The following is a 20886-nucleotide window of genomic DNA, read 5'->3' as shown; positions in this document are numbered from 1 at the left end:
AATGACCTGGAGAGAGTGGTCAAAGAAGCAGGGACAGACCACACACAACCTGGAGAAGATCCACTGAGAAAGAGGTAAGGTCCGTTGGACTGGAGCTGATTGACCCGTAGAGAGTGGTCAAAGAAGCAGGGACAGACCACACACAACCTGGAGAAGATCCACTGAGAAAGAGGTAAGGTCCGTTGGACTGGAGCTGATTGACCCGTAGAGAGTGGTCAAAGAAGCAGGGACAGACCACGCACAACCCGGAGAAGTTCAACTGAGGCAGAAGCGAATGGAGCTGAATGACTTGGAGAGAGTCTCCAGGTCATTCAGCTCACAACCAGGTCCATAGGACTGGAGCTGAATGACCTAGAGAGAGTGGCAAAAGACAGAGTCAGAAGGAAGAGGAGTTGTCTCTGATCTATGCCCTGATCAGGGTCAGGGTGGAAGAGGATAAATATGCATTAAAATGATGTCAAAACTCAAGCCAAAATTGATGTTGCATTTCTAAGTGACAGCCAGCACCATGTAAGGGTGGCTATAGATTTGCCAGTACCCCACAAGTAACCATGGATCAACCTCTCACACTGATGGAGGCAAGGACAAAGAGTTCCAAGTACATCCATTATGAAAGTACTTACCTATAGCAATGAACAGGTTGCCATTTACGTCAACCCCTTTCATGCCAGATATGATCAACTTGTTTTGCTTCTTTACTGGGATGTAAGAGCCAGGGGTCATTGTGCTCACCAGATCTTTGGTGATGGCATGTCGGCTTCGTTTCAGAATATGTTTGGCAGTAATAAAGTTACTATCCAAATCAGAGGCTTTTAAACCGAATTGCCGAACGTCCATGGATGTTGATCAAAATACTTATGGTCGAATGGACAGGCTTTATTCTCTTGCTGGATGGGGCTATTCTGGACAGGGTCATTTCTGGTTCTGGTTCCACTAAAGAATCTATCAGTTGATTTGCCGGAATGGCCCCATTCAGCAGTGAAGCGTTTGTCCACTGTGAGCATGGGGCATTCTGGACTCATCTCCACAGGTTCCTCATCAGGGAAGGGGACGACCAAGAACACTTGGAGGGAATGTTTAGACACCATGACTGGGTTTAGATAGGGTTCACATTAATCCTCTCACTTTTCACTTGTCATTCGTCTTATGGAGATCGAACAAGTCATTTCTAAAGAGCGGGCTACATACGAATCACGATGTCACCTGTCCACATCAAGGCGTGTCATGTCATGTTTCCAAGCCCAAGACAGTTAACAAGAGTTCTCCTGACAAGTGACCCGCTAACAGTGACAGGTGACCGCGCGAGACCTTCATAAACCCAGGCAAGGGCCGAAGCTGGTGCTGAAGCTGGGCAGGGTAAATTCCATTAGGATCTCAGTTGTTAGTGACATCCAAAATCGAACACAGATCCATTGGGCCATGCAGTATTAGTTGAAGATTAACACCAAAGGCAGCTAACAACTATTAAGACTATCGAGGTAATGAGGAATTTTATTACCAGGAGGTGGCAGTAGATAGCGATCCGATACACAATAGATTTCTAGCCCATATCAATTTCATTCACGAAGGATTCTGTTCTTTATTGGACTGCTAACTACATGTATTACTGCAACCTCTGGGCAATAAAGTCCCTCACTGATGGCTTGCATAGTGACCTCCAGATCCTTGTCCACTCTGGCCAAATCTCATCATTTAGACACCCGCTGGGGCCTCTATTGACCAGTGCTTCGGAAATGCAGGCCAGAAGACTGAGGGATCACATCATTCATTGTGATTTTTAACTGAACATAAAGCAGACAGATATCTGGATTGGTGTCCAATGTTCTGGCAGTTTTGAATCCACATAACATCAGTGTCCTCAGTCCTTCGTAGCAGTATTCCATAGCAAATTCAGCTACTGCTTGGGCCAATCCTTTGCATCACCACAACTATTAGAAGTATGCAGACATCGAAGGGAACAATTCAAGCACTTTTAAAGAACTAATGAGGTGTCTAACAACTAGTATTTGCACGAGTTCAGCTCAAATGGTGAACAAAATGTTACATGATTTCCGAGATCTATACTCTCGCCTCTTATTGACTCACAATGGTACCAAATGGAGACAAGGTGATTTAAGTAATTTCTTATAATGGTTTAAAGGTTATGCTATCAAAACGTTATGAACTTCATCATCAATGCGTTGCCATAAGACCATAATGGTAGAACATAAGCTACACATTAATGAAGCTAAGAATTGGCCACAGGGGATTATTTTCAGTGCAGTCATTGGGCTGAACTCCATGCAGTAAGAACAGAAGCAAACAAAGAGGGAAGGAACCATCATTAAATATTGATACCCCACGATCTTCTCCAAAGAAGCTTCAGCAGGGTCAGTGGCATTCTTGCAAGCCAAATTTAAGAATGCCTTCTCAAAAGTCCAATCTGACCCATCTTCCCCCTTTTTGAACATTGTTTGGAACGTGATACAATCAAATTTACTGACGGTCACCAAGGAGATATAAAAAACAGAGCACGATATCCATATTAGTATAAATTTTATTAGATCTTTTGTTACAAAGGATGAAATCTCCACCGACACTCAGGGAGGTCAAACCAAAGTTGAAATAACTTAGCACAGTGGATCAGTTCTTAGCATCGTCGAGTCTAAACTTTGTGAGAAAGTAACAGAAATAACACAGAATTCTCTTCATACTGCCAAATGGTTATCCACGTGTTGGAATTTTTGCTATATGTTATTTTCTGTGACTTCCGCAGCCAAGTTTTGACTTTTTGAACAGGTCCACATCCGGGGTATTCACGATCTGGCCGAAACAATAACTGGACAACTGTAGCAATCTACACAACAGCACCACAAACATTAGCTTCTCAGATTGCCATGGTAACAGTTGCCATGGTAACAAGGTTCTACTATCGCAAGGGGATATAACAAGTTTTGAAGTGAATGTCAGTTTCAAAAACTGTCCACAGTCAATGTTTTAACACATAAAATCTACTTCCGCAAGGAACAAATGAAAAAAGACGTAACTTCTACACCTGAATTCACAGTTTAACACAATGAAACTTGGTCCAGTCTTAAACAATGCAAATTTATCTTGTTTGGGTCAAGAAAGTTTGAAAATCACAAGTCTAATACTGTCACTTAAAAGTTCTCAAAGGGTCCTTATCTTCAATAAGAGTACATTTATACATTCTAGTTTTCTTAAACCCCAAATCAATCTCATGAGTACAAAGTCACAATCATAGGCCAGCAAAGGACCACTTTTAATTTCGAAACATTTTCTGATGTGTTGACTCTATTTGACTTGTTTACATAGTCAGAGTGTACCAACTTCCAAGCAACAATATTAGACTATCAAATTTTCAAACCTAATCATTGCCCAACATTAAGATTTCAAAGTCAAGTCTAAAACATTCAGAAAATTAATTCAACTATTTACAGCATCGTACGCACTCTTACAGACTTGATTCTCACTAGCAGAGTACCGAACAAAATATAAATATCATAGTGTTGATAATGGAATGAATGAGCAGTGAGATATCAGGAAGTGGATGGAAAACCATCACAAAATATTTCGAATGGAAATATTCATCCGAAGAACAGCACATATTGTGAATTAATCGTCATAAGGGGTGCTTATTTCGAGTGCAATTCAATCCTATGAGGAGAAATCGTCTCTAGTAAAAGTCATATTGCAATAGTTTAAGTCAAATGCACACTGATATGGTAATCAAGGATGAAAATCAATCCAAACGTTTCCGGATGGATATCCATCCCAAAAATTGTATGGATTTCCATTCCTTTCCTGACTGGAGATGGGATGACTCGTCAGAATTGAGCTCGCGTAAGATGGCTAGTGGGTGGTGGCGGTGTTATTGCATGCGTTTCGTTTACAATTCGTCTTTTGTGGCGTCATGCTTAGAATCGGTCGTCTGGAAGAAAATCAGAAAAAGCACCAATCAACATCATGCGGCTAGAAGGACACGAGTCTTCTGCCTCTGTCACCATGGATCGAGTCACCGCGGATACGAGTCAACGATTCCAACTTTGTTGCCTAGCCAGCAGTTAGACCAAACTTGTAAGTCAATGGAAATTTAGCAGTTAGACCAAACTTGTAGGTCAATGGAAATTTCCAGCCAAGTCGGACCAAACATTTTTTATGTCTTTTTCATGCAGTGAACAGAAATTTCTTTAAAAAATGCACAAAAATTTCTATTCCTGATGCAGAAAATGAAATGAAATCGACAAACAACACTTAGATCTAACACTGGCGCAAGGTCGGGGCGACTCCTACACATGGTGGACGAAGGCAGAAGATAAAAACGGGGAAACAATAAGAGGTAAAGTTGGACTGTTAGTTTAAAGCCAAGCGATCCTTCAATGGCCACGCATGCCAAGCATCACAGGGTGTGAGTTCGAAAATCACGGTGAAGACATTTATTTCAAAAACAGTGGCATTTTCTTATAACAATGCTACTCTCCACCCTGACATTCCTAGCATACAGACCATCAAAGGTTCGCTTGACAGAACATTCTAGCTTTCAGTAAAGTATTGAACTAGAGAAGCACAAAAATCATGCTCGAGATATTAACACTCAAATTCTAAGAACCGGCTTCTTGATCCAGTGATAAAGGTTTTTTCCGATATTTCTGAAGCTCAATTCGATTTTCCTATTCGATGCTGTGCAAAACATGTAACAACTGTGCTTCCATAGAATGTCTTTCAAACGACTAAAGCTCTTTGTGAATATTAAAAGCAACAATTTTAGAACATTAAACTTTTAGGTTGAACAATACACTGCATGTCCTGAAAAGTTCTGGACCAAATCTCAAAATACCTAAATGATTATGCAGGATTTTGTTCAGAACCAGTCAGCAGTGTTGAGATAAGTGCTGCACATTAGTTCACAGTGGATGAAGAAGGGGGCAGCACTCTAGGGGACGATGAAACCTTGCACAGCATGCGACAGGGCCTACAATAACACAGGATTGCACAAAGTGGATGTGTCTGAATTATGCATGTTGAACATGCCAAGCTATCTTCCTTTTAAAAATATGCCAAAATATTCCACTTTGTACAAACCCGCATTACCGTCTGCTCCAATTCTGATGACCTTGACCTCAACCTACCTGTGGTTCTTCCTTCTTTTCCTCTGTTGTTTCTGGTGTTTTCTCTTCGCCTTCTTTTGGCGCTTCCTTATCTTTGGCGCTCTCATCGTCGCTGAATTCTTTGCTGGCCTCGTCATCACTTTCGCTGTCGGTTTCTTCATCTTCTGGATGTTCGTCGACCTGTAACGACATAAAGATTGAAAGTGTCATTTTTAGTTCAGTTAGCATCATTTTCCACATTTTCACCACATATGACTTCCCTAAAATCAGCTATCACAACCTGTAGTGTTCTACTCACAATTTGCAAGGATGAAAAAGTAGAGTGATAGCGTTGCCCCAAATTTAACAATACATGATGGAATACGCCTCCCTCATGATGCCAAAATAAAGCCGTGCGAATCTTGGTTTTCTCTCCCCTACTCACCTTGGCATCGAGGGGAACATTGAGGCCGAGTCTCATCATCCTCTCAACACGCTCGGCAAACCCTGACGTATCGGTGAGTTGGAAACCAGATCGGAGGACGGCTGTCTCGTACATGACCACCGCCAAATCAGTGGCAGTTTGATCGGATTTGTTGGCCTGAAATTGACAAAGACGGAATAAGTTTCATTGGAATCTGAGCTACTTTGTATACATTGAACAGGAGCTGATTATAAATATGTCACGGAAGAATCTAATTCACGATGAAACTAAAAGTGGGACAGGTTGAATTCAGGAGCTGAGACAGGCCACTTATAAGTGGTTACGGTGCACTCACCCAAATTAGAGAATCAAGAAATAAATTTTCATAAAGCCAATTGTGTCACAAAAGACATTCAGGAGTATTTTACTAAGCCAATGATAGTTTCAATGGAATATTCAAGTAAACGATGTGGTGTCCTGGTTTTGATGTAGGAGTTCACTGACGCAGGTGCTAGTGCATTCACTTACTATAACCAATTCCTAGTAGCGTATATGAAGAGGAGATAGGTACAGAGAGGGACCACACACAGAAATAAATAAACTGGGGAAAACAAGGAGACGAGGAACATGAACAGGACAAATGAGGAGTCACAAAAGTTAAATTTGTTTTCCAATTTCATCTCCACCAACTCTACTTAACGTGACATGGCGTCAAGTCTAAGGGCTTAATAAAACTATTGGACGTATCCAAGTCTATAGTACATCACCAGGAAGAGATACTCGGGGAAAGTAAGCTATGGTAATAGAAATATCAATATCAATCAAGATGAGAGTTTACACACCTCGACTCTCTTCTTGAGTTCCTTGAGCAGTGGATGACGTGGGTTGATCTCCAGTGTCTTCTTCTGCGAGGCGTAGTACTGCTTGGATGGATCGTCAGCCTTGGCGTACGCCTGCGCCTTCATGATACGTTCCATGTTACCGGACCAGCCGTAGGTGCTGGCAACAAGAGCACAGGGGGAGCTGTCCAGACGTTCGGAGATAACAGCCTTCTCAATCTGAAATGAATGACAAATTCAACAGATGAATCGAGGATCATTTGAGTAGTCATGTCGAAGTTTTTTCGGATAAGATAGAAATTTTGAAAATAGCCCTTGTGATGGTTAGAATATCTTACCTTATCCTTCAAAGCCTCGTCCTTCAACCAGTCAGTGAGCGTCTCAAACTGTTTCTTCGTAAATTCCAAGTTCTCCTTGGCACGTTCTGATTCGTCCAACTTCAGGCCCTCCTTTGCAACATTCTGGAACTTCTTGCCTTCGAATTCTGGCAGTGACTGGATACAGTACTCATCAACAGCTTCCGTCAGGTACAAAACCTCAAATTCTTTCTTGATGAGTCGCTCAACGAAGGGGGATTTCTCAACCTCAGCACGACTTTGACCAGCGACGAAATAGATGACTTCTTGCTTGTCCTTCATTCGCTCGATGTATTCTTGGAGGCTGGTCATCCCCGTATCTGAGTTCGATGAGAAAAATCGTAGGAGTTTGGCAAGACGTGTTCTGTTGGAGTGGTCCTCCATGACTCCTAGTTTGATGCTGGAAAGAGAGAGTTTAACAATAAGTTGTGGGAAATGTGTTGGTGTTCTGACCAAAGTCGGTCTCCAAGGCCTTCACAACGCTTACATCAACAGGTTAGGCCTACACTCGAGATCCCAAGCATGCACGCTATCTCGAATATTCCATCCCATCATGCACTGCATTCATACTCGACAAACCAAGTATTCACGGTTTATCGAGTCCGGCATCAAATGAGACCATTCGATCATCAGACTCGACAACTACCACCAGCTAAGCCAACTTACTTTGTGCTGTACTCCTTCCAGAACTTCTCATACTCTTCCGTGCCGATCTTCTTGATCATATCGAGCGTCTTACGCACGAGTTTCTTCTTGATGACCTTGAGGAGTTTGTGTTGCTGCAGCGTCTCTCGGGATACGTTCAGTGGGAGATCGTCAGAGTCGACCACGCCCTTGATGAAGGACAGATACTTGGGCAGCATCTGCTCGAAGTCGTCGGTGATGAAGACACGTCGGACGTACATCTGAAATGATATGAGAGTGTGATGAGCTTAAGTGACCTTGCCATGTGGTGCACTTGCTTGTGTGTCCCTGTGACCGTAAGGTCTACCTGGCGGCAGTCCTGGCTCCTGGCAGGTCCAACCATGCCGGACTGGCTTAGGCGAGGGTCAGGACCAAAGTTGGGTCAAAGAGAATACAGGAGTTTGAGTAAACCCACCTTGATAGCTTCTTTGGATTTGCCGTAGTCTTGGAACATATCACCTGGCGAGCTTTTAGGAATGAATAGGATGGATTTGAAGGTGACTTCTCCCTCAGCTGTGAAATGTGTGTGGGACATGGGATCATCACTCTCCTTTGTGAACGACTTGTAGAATTCGTTGTATTCTTTATCTTCAATCTCACTTGGTCTGCAAAGGAGAGATTTCGAAAATAAGACCTCGTCTATCTCATGAGTACCAATCATGTAGCGCAGTATTCAGGACAAATGTGTTTAACTTGACTTACTTTCTCGTCCAGATGGGTTTGTTGCCATTCATGAGTTCCCAGTTCCACGTCGTCTTCTCGACCTTCTTGGTCTTTGGCTTGTCAGCCTCGACCTTCTCTTCCTCAACCTGGAACAAGAGAATTAGATCAAATATTACTCTCAGCAGCCAGTTTTGCACAAGATCTCAAGATCCATTTTGGTTTCAATTCCGATCTTGGACAAATCACCTCGAAAAAGACATTATGATCAGTGACGTTCCAGTCCTGTTCAACCTGATGACGATTTCTGAAATACAGCATCATTAGTGACCGAATATGATATCGTAAGATAAGAAATCTGGACCCGAAAAAAGATTTGATAATCGTTGAAGAATATTCACAGACAACACACAACGACACAGAATACTCCATACCTGTGCTTCATCATCATCCGCCTTTTTCTTGAGCAAAAAATAATTTTGACAGAAAGTAACAAAAAAAAAACAAATAGAAGAAGATAGTGACATAGGTTAAATACACATATCATGCTACATGCAACAGCATTGGAGGTCGTGTTAGTATATTAATTTGGAATAACAATTAGATTGTTGACCGTATATCAAATCAGGTGAACAAACACTTGTGATTGCTGAACCGATCTTCAATGTTGAATCTATCTCCTAATATTCGTCAACTATTTCAATGACCAAAGACCTTATCCGCGAGTTATCCAATTTATATCATCGTAGCTTCAAAATGTGCTATTGATGGATCTGAGAGTTACTCATACCTCCTCCTCTGGTGGCGCAGGAGCCGGTGGAACATCCTTTTTATCAATAATATCATCGTCATCATCATCCTTTTTCTTAAGCGTTAAGAAAGTTTAGGAAGAAAAAGATTATCATATGATCACATCTTTGTGATGAAAGTACAAAGTAGTTAGTATTTTGTTGGGTGCAACCATCCGTTATAGTTCGAAGTCAACTGGACTACTTAATATGTTTTATTACTTATCGCAAATTTGAAAAAGTCAGATCCAGCTAGAGTTAAGAGCATTTTGAGTAACTGTATCAAAGTGAATGTAATCTTTCCTCTTATCATCCCCACGATACTTCTGCAATAAATCAAGTTGCCTTGATTCTGATTTGAATTGCAAAGGTGATTGCAACTCTTCCTTTATAACCAGAGAGCAGCGGTTCCTGATGGAGGCAGACGCCAAGCACAACCACAAAACCACAACACAAACTGAATCGATCGAATCAACTCTCGATTTCAAAGACTGAAGCTTGCAGGCAAAGCTGAAGAAAAATACGTTTCACGTCCCACATTCATTATGGCCAACTTGAAGCAATTGTATCAGCCACAACTGACGACCAGCAGACCACTCTCAAAGCAGATCAAAGGATATCCTCTCTGCCAGGACCAGCTTTCATGACGACCATCACATCAACACTCCAACGAAAGCCTAAGTCAATTATATTTCAGCCACAATCCCTTTGACCCGTAAACTGTCAAGTTTTTCCAACAGAGCACCTCAGAAAGCAGCATTTCACGCTAACATCAGAATGAGGCACCAATGAACGGACACAAAACCCAGACAGTCCTCGTACCTCTGCATCAGCCTCCTCATCCTTTACCTTCTCCTCTTTTTTCTAGGAACAAAACAAACACCAATTTGAAACTCGACAAGATATCTTCAAAATGTTTGTTTCCAAGTCAACCTGACTATTTCGCCAGCCACCAGTTGCGGCAACCATTAGAGAAAGGTCTTCTCCAAAAGAAGTGGAAGTGCAGATAGGCTGCCTACAGACCCTCACTAGGCTTCGGTAGATTGTTAAAGTGTTAGGAACATTAGCTAGACGGGTGATATCAACAGGGGAATGTGTTATGTTTGATATAAAGATACAACTAAATAGAGAAGTTGAAACAAAAGTACACGTCAGTGCATTCTGAAATTAGAGTATGTGTTTCGCTTAGTGTTATGTGAGCTAGCTAGACATACAGTTACATTTCATAAAGAAACCAGTACACATAAACATGTTATGATTAGAGTGTGTGACGTGCATTAGATAAGTCTGGTGTCTGTTATGGCTGTTGCTCATTCTTTAACCCTAATTGCAGATAACCAATATCAAGTATTAGATTCTCTAATCCATACTGGCTGATATAAAACTCCAGACAGGCTAACTGACAGAACTGTTGATGTTCCTGGCCAATATGAAGCCAGGGAGTCCCCCCCCCCCCCCATATCCACAAAACAAATGGGATACAAACTGATCATGCTGCCCCAGACAGAGGAGCCAACATGTTTTGCCCCCCCCCCCCCCTCATTTCATCGAGAAACAGTCACATTCCTCTAAATAAAAGAACGACACATCCACGAAGAAACAACAGCAACAACATGACAAGAGTTTGACAACAAGTGAGCGTTGCCTACCTCAGCGTCGACATCAGGTTCGTCCACATCCTTTTTCTCCTCCTTTGTACAAAATAATAACAGACGGTCAAAATATGCCATTTTATTGACAACAAAAAGAGATGGTCAAAATGTGCCACTTTGATGATAACAACAAATGTCATCAGTAACAATTCTTCTTTCTCCCTCTCTATACGTGTGTCAAACTGTTCAACTGATGACATATAACCATACTGCTGTCCCCAGCCACATATTCAGTACCCTAAACGACTCCAATCAGGGCCTACTTACCGTTACATCGTCCTCATCCTTCTTCTTCTCCTCGGCTGGTTTGTCCTCCTTCTTCTCTTCCTCCACGGGCTCATCAACCATCTCAGTCTGAAACGAGAAACAATGGAGGCAACTGTCAATCAATCAATCAATCAATCAATTGATCAATCAATTTGGGACTCGAGGGCTCATCAACCATCCCAGTAAGAAAGAAGAAAATCTAGAGGCAACAGTTAGAAAAGTAAAGGTTCTAAATCTTAGTGTCACTCGCCATTGAAAGGGCCAGCCAGATTTGGTTTATGGGACACTCTTTCTTTCTATCAGAGGTATATCTCATCCTCGTTTTTCATCAGATCAAGCAAATTATCGTTGTTTATGTTGTTGACTACAGGTGAGTGCATCAAGAACTGTTTGTTATTCTGACCCGAGTTATAGGTTGTTCCAGGTCAGAGCAAATACTACTTCTTGCTATAAATAATTTAGGCCCAGTATAACTTTTGGGCCCAGCACAACAGCACATGTTTCATGAACATAACGGTATTGTATATGCTTCTCTTCATCGCAATCTGCACATGAATGAGAAACTTTGTTACCAATAGGCAGGAGTTGTGGTCCAATACACAATAGATTTCAAGCCCATGTCAATTTCATTCAATGCCGTAAAAGCCAATTTGCTGGCATAAAGGGCAGGCCCCATATCATCTCTTCTTGCTTGAGTAGCCCCTAGTCATGCTTGTAATAATTCCATTGCTGCCTGGCTTAGCAGGTGGTTACAGAGGTGTTGCTTAACCTGCTCTGATCAGGTATAAGGCCTGGTAATCGCAGCTTGAATCGAAACACTATTGAGGTAATTCTCTGTATTCATTGCTAATCTTGCGCTGATGTGGGGAAAGAATCAGAGGCCAACACACAATCCATGATATAAACTGAGAAACTTAAGGTTTCTGTGGTTGACTCTGAAGTTGCTTCTCTCAACCCACAAATGGGTAGTGCTAGGCCCTTAACTTGTACGTAAATACGCAATGGCCTTCACCTACTGAGGAATCTGACACGCAGCAAAGACAGGTACTCAGCCAGTTAATACTGGTTGCACAGAGAGCCACGTCAGCTGAGCCTTGCGGTTTGAACAGGTGCCTTGAAACCTGATCGGGGGAAAACGGCAGAGAGAACACCGTACACTGGGAAACCACACAGATGATGGTGGAGAAATAACAAGATGTTTTTCGTTTAACTTTCATCGTGTTGTCCATGTCAGCAACATTTCGGGGCTGGTGTAGGTCTTTGTACATCCACTGCCCTTCTGGCATTGATCAGCAAGGTGTAGGCCTACCTGCCGTCAAATTCTGTGCATTTTTTGGGGGCGGGGAATTGGATGTCTCATCCCTGTTAAATTGGTTGACTATCCTTACCTTGCTGGTCCACAAGTAGATGTTGAAGTTGATGAACTGACTGTATTTCTTGATGAGGTCCTTGACGGTGTTCTCCTCCAAGAAGTCATGGGCCTCTTCCTTCAAGTGCAGACTGCAAAGAGAACAAATGTGAAATTCAATTAACTGATTACACATTAAACTTCTCAAAGATGGTGAAAAAATAAAATCACATTTCATGGTAATTAGTAACTTCAAAATCAGACAATTCTGCCCAAAAAATAAGGCTTGTGTTATGTCAGCCAAGACTAGTGACATAATCTAAATTGCCTATAGTAGCTATTATGATGGCCATTATGAGGTGTTTTGAGCAACTTAACAATAACAGGCCTAATCCATTTCTTACATCAACCTCCCTGTCATTGTTGTCCAATTGTCATGAATGGGAGATTACTCTTTCCTTATAAACCCCTTTGCTCCCTCTGACTTTATGTAACTGATCCTGCCTAAGGTCATTGTTTATGTTGTTGTCACAGCTGACTGATTACAATTCAAATAGCCTGGTTGAGGGTGAAAACATGAACAATTCTGATGTCATAAAACCATACTTTGGTATTTTCAACTACTGGTAGATTTTCATTTTTCGCCCATATATTTTCGCTGGGAATCATTCTTAGATAGAAGCATGATGCAACTAAATGCAAACTTTAATTTTAAAGATTATCAGTGTAACCTATCAAGCCCCAGGATATAAAGTGCCTTGATGTGCACTTCTCCAGCAATCAAGCTTAATGCTAACAAGTACTAGTCTTACTTATCATTCTGATATATATGCAATCAAAACAGCTTGCATATTATTAGGCCAGGCATGTTAAATTCTTTGCGCAACTTGCCAAGAATAAAGATGATTTTGTAACCAGAAATTACCACTGTGGGGTAGATCATATCTCTCCAAGCAATGGATTTGATTGCTGGGGATCTGAAGAGAAGGCATCAAATTGACACTGCCTTGCTATTAACCCATTAAATACCAGTGCTGTGCTATGAAATTAGCATTGGTATGCTACCCGACGACCCCCAGATATGCTGCCAAATAACCAGAAAAATTTGGTATACACAGCTCGTTTTACATTAGAAATAGGTACATGTATGCTACAGGTGGCAGTGTTCAGCTTAGAAGTACAAATCAGAATTCGTTTTTTATTGTTTTTTTCTCATTGCGTACATCATGGAGTACATCTTGCAATGATCATAGCAAAGTCTACTGACGCTATATCAGTGAAAACAGTCTAAACACGCAGAAGTTTTAGAAGTGCTTGGATGAGATGTTTAAGCCACAAGTTGTCCTACTCTGGCTCAAAACAAATGTTCCCAATACGACTTTCAGAAACCACATCTTTCGAGGATTCCTCTCTCCAGTTGTGGTTTTGACGTCACGGTTTCAAACCCGACCAACAACTCTTCACATCAATACTATCAAAAGATCAACTGCTGTTAATTTCCTTCCCAAATCTCTTGTTTATTTCAGTATTGAGTACTTCATCAGTTGGCTTCACTCTAAGCTTGACCAAAGAAATTGTACATTTTGACAGCAAACGATCTACTTCTGCACAGGCAACTTCAAATGAAATGAACTCTCTCCTGATCAGCAAATAGAGCATGCATAATCAACAAATGCTCATAAATTACAAATCACTCTAGTTGACCATAATACAGTGTACATCCCGTGCTAACTCTGTACATTTCTGCACTGAGATGCTGCCTATTCTGGGTGAACTTGATTCAAATCTGCTTTGTTAAATCCCACCATCAATGGCACCATGAACGGCTAAAATCAGCATAATCTATTAGCTCAACAAGTTGCCGATTTTTCATTGTGATCACAACTGATAGCATGTGACAGCTTACAAGTAATCGATTCTGCATTTATAGACTGGAGTCACCTCACAATAATGAGACAATTATCTGGATGGGATTTAAGGCAGCTTATGCCAACACAATGGTGGAGATTGCTGTTTGATAGACTAAGCTTTTTATACTGTTCCACTCAATAGGACTCTTCAATTCCCCTTTGACAGGAAAGAATATAAGAATCTAGGGCTGTATGCATTGCAACAACATTTAGGCAGGTCCTTATTTTGTCTAGCACCAACACTAGTTATTGCAGAGTCGCAGACTGATTTGTTAAGCTGCAGAAAGGCTAAGCGGCCTATCTTCTAGGGTCAGGCAACATCCCAGTAGGCTGTGCGCTGATTTGGTGTGCGGTGGTCCACTTCGCTTCGTCACAATAGGTCAAGAGGCAGTTGTGCTTACCTGACAGTAGTACCGCGGCCGAGGGTGTTTCCACGCGGGTCCTTTGTCACGGAGAATGAGTTAGCATCAGATTCCCAGATGTACTGGTCGTCGTCGTTGTGTTTCGATGTCACGATTACACGATCGGCAACTGCAAGGGAGGGACAGAAGGATTATAAACCAAGGAATATTAGATCTGTTTATTTTCAAATGGCTTAGTTTACGGCAGTGGAGAGATGACGACAGTTTTCTTTGCTAGATGAAACACAGCGAAAAATGTAGCAGACGACTTACCCAGGAATGATGAGTAGAAACCGACTCCAAACTGTCCAATCATGTCCGTCATTTCTTGAGATGATTTCGCGTCGCCCATTTTTGACAAGAAGTCACTTGTACCAGATTTGGCTATCGTTCCTAAGTTTTTGACTAAGTCGTCTTTTGTCATACCGATACCGGTGTCAGTGACGTGTAACACATGGTTATCTTTATCAGCCTGGAAAGAGAAAATGACCAGGGACTTGACGCAAAGTATGGGTAAAATATGGTTCAGTTAGGGTCGGGTGGACAGAGAACACCTCCTGGGGCCTGGGGAAAAAATCCTAGGCCAACATGCCTCTGAACTGTCAGACGGGACAAATATGAGATGTTCGCTTGGAGGCAACAGGTCGACTGATCGAAGTGGTTTTATTGACATCTGCCATGGGGTGAGATTGATAATTGGATTCTCTTCAAACCGCATAAACTTCCAGCAAAGTGCAGACGCAAATAACCACTTTATGACAAGTTTTAAGCAACAATTTTCAAATATTGTATGAGAATATTGGAAAACCACTTCGTGCAAACACAAAAATAACTTATTTGAACTACCCACTGCTCTTTGATATTTAACTTCTAGAGAAAGGTACACAGAACAACATGATCAATCACATGGGCTGTCGGTGGGTGTTTTTTAAACGAGACATGGGAGACTTCTACCATCCAATTTCGATCATTATCATTTGACTATTTACGTATTTGACAGCCTCAATAACCTGGAACATTTCCTCTCGTTCTGTTTACAATTTTAAAACGTTGATTGAAGAGTTGTTTTCAGTTTGATCTCGAGTAGTTGCCAGCAGGACTGACTGAGAATCCACCGACTGAGTGTGGGCGGCATGCAGCGGCGACATATCAAAAACGTACAAGCTTAGATTTACCTGAGAAACCGGGGAGAAAACCTCATGCCTGTACACTTGTATGTAAATGAACAAGAGGCATATTGGGTTGTGTACATTTCTACATGCCTTCTCCAATTGTACACAACGTTAACCCTTTCAAAGTGACAGACAACTTCCTGCAGTCAGCTTTATAGGTTAATTTTTCCTTTCTGATCCAATCCATTTGCTGATTGTTGGAGCTATTTCTCTGAGCAACCACCTTTTACCCAGAGGCACTACAGCCAACCTTTTGATTGGACAATAATGATGAGAAAATGAATCGAAATAGGATTAGGGGATCATTTTACACTTAGTGACGAATCTGAAGACACTGCGATCAATTTGTTGTGATAAGACAACACCCAGAGACGGACACACCCATTAGGTCCATGCCATCTTGGCACTAACCCTATCAGGCCTTGTTGGCAAAACTTTGTCAAATCAGGCGGACTCAAGGCTAAAACAGCAGCAGCAAGCCAGTGCAGGACGTTGAAAGAGATGCAGGGTTTTCTCAAAGTTGTCATCCAAGAGTCATTTGAACCAGCCTTGAGTGGCTTCTGGTCCAAACCAGAGTACTTGGCAGTTAATGTCAGATGAATATAGCTTCCCTCGTCTGCAGGCTGTCCTTCCTTGTGATTTGTTAGCTGGAGTCAAAGAATGGGACCAAACCCGAGATGCCTGGATTGTGATGACTGGCTAATCCAATGAAGAACACGCGGGAAGAATATCGTCCTTACCTTTATTTTAATTGTTAATTCTGTATTATCGCCTAAAGCAGCCTTATCTGATATGGACACGAATCGGATCTTATCTAATGCATCTGATGCGTTTGAAATCAACTCTCGCAAGAAAATCTGAAATACAGAATAATTGAAACGCATAACAGAATGATTAGGAAAGAAACTAGGATAATGGGATTGTTACAGCTAGCTAGACAGGCCACACAGATTTGACGAGGGTGGCTACTTTTGATGTGGTTCTCCCCTGTCCGATGTTATTGAAATGGCTTGCCACCTTACACTCCGCTCTGCTCCTGACACGACGTGACGTTTTTGTGCATCATTACATCCCATAAAATCACCAACTTCTACGTGACACCCTGCCCACCAATCACAGCCTTACCTCTTTGTTCTTATATAAAGAGTTAATGATGAGTTTCATCATTCTGTCCACCTCTGCTTGGAAGGTATGTTTCTCGGCCTTATCACGTAATTCTTTCATCTGAGCGACACTCAGCCCATCTAATTTTATTGACTCTTCTTCCCTTAAAACAGCAACAAATTGATGACAAGACATGAAAAGTGACGATCTTTATAAAGAGTCACAGCACAAAAACAACATTTGCGGTTGATAGATGGGGCAGGTGAGGAATGTTACGGGGAATAGCCTGTTATAAAAACCATATGAAAACCTCCGAACATGTCCAAAGATTTACTTCGTTGACCTTGACCAAAAACCAATGGTAAAGAATTCAATTGGACAGACAGGGTAAAACATAAATCAGCTTCGTCTGACAAGCAGGGCAATGTCATTTCAATTGCTCTAGCTATACATAACAGTATTCATCAGAGGAACAGGTATACATAATCATGATGAATGATGGGGGAAACTTCCTCTGATCAGGACAGACCAACCAAAGGTTTGCTTCATGTCTCAACCAAAGACCAAGCAATCACTCCTTGGTTATACTCCATGGGGACCATGTGTTGGGTGGGCTGATCAGAATCGTTCTGGGGCTCTGCTTGAGTGCTTCCCTAACAACTTGGCAAGAGAAGCTCATTGAGAGCTTTCAAATCATTTAACAATGCTCATCTTTTTGGGACATGTGTGTGTCTGTGTTAGGCCATACATCAGTCGATAATGAACTTTGGCTCACAGCATCTCCCATCTAAGAATGAAGATAAATCTTGTCTTCAATCATATCTCATTCTGGTACTTCTAAACCATCCAGCTCACTCAATGAACTCTCAAACTGGGACGAGTGGCACTGCTGGGCCCTAGGCCTAGACATTCAACAAATAGTTTCTTTGGCTTTGCGATAGCCCATTTTGTGCAGGTTACTCCAGCTTGGGCTACACACTGACACATTACTATACCTACACTTCAGCAAATGCAAGCACGCATAGCCTAGCCTATTATAGCCTACTACATGTGCTAACATACATGTAGGCTAGCATAGCCTAACATCAAGGGTTCTGCAGCCTCCAGGAGTATGAGGATGTAGCATTATGAAGCCAATCGGCAAACAACAGATGGTGGAGGAAAACAGAGCTAAGTTGCTTAGATTTATCGCTAGAATGTATCGTTATTGTAAAAGGTACACCAAGTATAAACACACAACAAACTTTGGATTTCACAATTCTGTGGAAAGGGGGTTTGGGATGGCCTCAAAGCTTTTAAATCTTTGACAGACAATCCAACGTCGAAGAGTTTTCATACAACCTCTTATGTGGGCCTACTAACCAGCGAGCTGGCTGGTTCTGAAGTACCAGAATGAGATGTGCGTAAAATTCAATGTTTGAAGTCAAGATGAGATTTATTTTCAGGGAGGGCACGAGCATGTCACAGTTTTGGGTCAAGAGGGCGCTAGAGGGACAGAAAGCCTAAAGGGAGTGGCAACAGATGGCGCTGGGAGACCAACGAGTTTTACATATTATACATGTGACACATGGGATTTAATACAGGAGTTTGAAAGAACACAAGTCTTTACTTGCACTGGAGAAGTGGGCCAATCACCTTTCAATAAGAATGTCCACAATAGTGGATCTGCTTGTCCATTGTGTAGAGACAAGAGATTACCATTCATGTCCCACTTAACAGTACAGCAGACATAAGCATACACCTCAAAGTTGAGGAGATGTCTCCTAAGCCTCATTTCGTTGTCAATATTTTCCACATTGGTTGTCTTGCTACACGAATGAATTCTCACCTCTGTACGACCTCATCGTCTGTTTTTGAGCCGTCCTTGGCTTTGGTTGCGCTCTCCTCAACCTTGGGTTCAGACGCTTCATCTTCTGCCCGGCACGAGACTGCAAAGAAAGAAACCAAAGTGGGATCAGCAAAGAGCACTGAAAGTGTTAAACTATCCCATGATGCAACTTCACTCAATTAAAAGTTGAGTAAGTTGTTTTTTCATCTCGAGTAGAAAGAAAATGCGACAGTCACAAATTGTTTTATCAATACATCAACTTTAATTTAATTTATGAATTCATCAGTCGTGTGTCAATATTTCCCAACATCTGGTCATAAGTGTCAGTATTTGCCAATATTTAGCTCCAGATGGTGATTTCGTAGAAACAGCTGGTTATAATTCATTTTTGCCACCAACATGGCACGGTGACTCAACAGATTACCACAAGATAGTACTTAGTAAGTTCTGGTATTGAACAGCCGAAATATGTTTTTTAATTAGAAGGCGTTGGGATACTTTCTTTCTTGGCCAATTATAGGATGATTGAAGCTCTAATGTCGATGAAATAAAAGATAGGGGAATCAATGAGAAAATGCTGTAATATTCATGAAAAGTTACCAATGCAACCAGTTGCCAAGGGAGAGAGGAAACAACTCAAATGGTATCCATTGTTATTATGTCACCAAGGTAACTAAAGATACACATGATGGGAGGCTGCCACGTGCAAAATGCACCTATAACCAGTTTATAAAACAGTTGTGTGAAAATACTAGACATATGGATTTTCCCTTCTGCATCGCATTCACACGGATGACAATGGCAGCATACATTTGAAGTGCATGGATGACAATGAATGATAGATATCTAGAGAAAAATTTAACAAAATGATAAACCTATAATAATCCACTTTGCATGTATATACATATCAAATATTCGTATCATTGATAGCAGGCCAATTAAAGACATAGGTGTATCATTGAGCATAAATTTGGTGTTTAGTGCTTGCTCATAAACCCTTCACATTTATGGCAAGATATTGACCTGTGCATCTTTTCATCCCCAACTCAAGGTGTTTGGAGAGATTGAGCCAGGAATCAATGTAGCTTGTTGGATTTAAATAAACCATGAATTGTGTACTGAAGTAACTTTTAAATCAATGTAATGTGTTTCTGAAAGGCGGCGTGCAATTAGGGCCAAGGTGTGAATCCATTTAGCAATATAACAGCGACTTATCAAGGATCCTTATAACTCTGTAGAAAGAGGACGAATTTTGTGTACATTTCTATCTGTATACGTATAAGGATCAATGATAAGTCCCTGGTCTCAACCTCCCTAATAAAACTGTGGCAAATAAGGGGCAAATAAGGCCACATGACTTGTATTTCATGGTTTTTACATTTTGTAGTCGAAATAGACAATTTTGACTTAGTTCATTTGGGCGCTGACTAGTCATGCGTTTCACCAGGAACAAAGGCTCACGGTGGCTTATGGCAATCTCTGAAGTGACTTATCGTAGAATAGGGCTTGGCTTTCTGACATGTTCTCAGTGGTGTGCGCTTTTGTTTTGTTTTGGGTCCTGGTTTGTCTTTGTTAAAACCGTCCTATTTTTGGGCTCTGGTTTGCTTTGTCGAACCCGTCTGGTGTCGCTGATCAAGACTGTCAGACAGTACAGTAACACAGCACCACGTACTACCCTAGCGTAGCTAAGCTAAGACACAGAGTAAAAATAAAAAGGGGGTGTGGCAATCTTGAGGTTGTTCGTCGGAAAGTTGCTGCTTCATCTCTCAATAAACAGGTAGTCTGGTGTTTCCCAAGATGTCTATAGTTGAAGGTGGAACTAACATATCTTAGCACACACACAGCTCATGCAGCTACTAGGTACAATATAGGCTATACATAATAGACACTAATCATTAGTCTGAAATCAGAGGTATACCGGCATCATGTACATCGATGTGCGTGAAAACGTATACAAAGTATACCGATATCAAGACATATTTGGTAAAACCTCGAATACCGCGCAATGCTAGAAATTGACAGCCTAAATTATACTTACCGGTACAGAGAATAAGTCCTACTAGGGATATAAGTAGGAATTTCTTCCACATCGTGCTAAATTTTGTCGTCTCCCTTAGTTTCTGCGGAGATTTCTACACAAATGTGGAAAAACGTGGAGGAAGATCCTGAAGGACACATCGAAGGGAATTCCCTACTTTGACGATTTCAACCAATCACCGCCGACCACGACCACCCATGTGACGACAATTAACCAATCATGGCTTCCCATGTTAAAACTTTGATTTCCGAGCGTGGCCCGACGCGATTGGTCCAACACTTCGGGAAAGTTCGGGAGTTTCCGACGGGCACTTGCGCGTGCTTGGATT

General features: G+C 41.6%; 1 protein-coding gene across 1 annotated transcript in view; it reads right to left on the bottom strand.

Moving 5' to 3' along the window:
- LOC135491646 (mesocentin-like) overlaps positions 1-20715 on the bottom strand; it is a 34190-nt gene extending 13475 nt beyond the window's left edge. Inside the window, exons 1-16 of the mRNA XM_064777617.1 lie at positions 20559-20715; positions 18521-18620; positions 16714-16855; positions 16329-16445; positions 14690-14888; positions 14417-14546; positions 12146-12257; positions 10758-10844; positions 10488-10529; positions 8093-8199; positions 7806-7995; positions 7373-7611; positions 6689-7106; positions 6354-6569; positions 5533-5688; positions 5130-5288 (exon numbers count right to left, since the gene is read on the bottom strand). Of these exons, the coding sequence (XP_064633687.1) occupies positions 5130-5288; positions 5533-5688; positions 6354-6569; positions 6689-7106; positions 7373-7611; positions 7806-7995; positions 8093-8199; positions 10488-10529; positions 10758-10844; positions 12146-12257; positions 14417-14546; positions 14690-14888; positions 16329-16445; positions 16714-16855; positions 18521-18620; positions 20559-20610 (2466 nt within the window). The 5' untranslated portion in view covers positions 20611-20715. The remainder of the gene's footprint in view (positions 1-5129; positions 5289-5532; positions 5689-6353; positions 6570-6688; positions 7107-7372; positions 7612-7805; positions 7996-8092; positions 8200-10487; positions 10530-10757; positions 10845-12145; positions 12258-14416; positions 14547-14689; positions 14889-16328; positions 16446-16713; positions 16856-18520; positions 18621-20558) is intronic.
- Positions 20716-20886: the final 171 nt, after the last annotated feature.

Source organism: Lineus longissimus, chromosome 7 (assembly GCF_910592395.1).
Source record: "Lineus longissimus chromosome 7, tnLinLong1.2, whole genome shotgun sequence".
Taxonomy (NCBI): domain Eukaryota; kingdom Metazoa; phylum Nemertea; class Pilidiophora; order Heteronemertea; family Lineidae; genus Lineus; species Lineus longissimus.
This window is presented reverse-complemented; position numbering and strand designations above follow the sequence as displayed.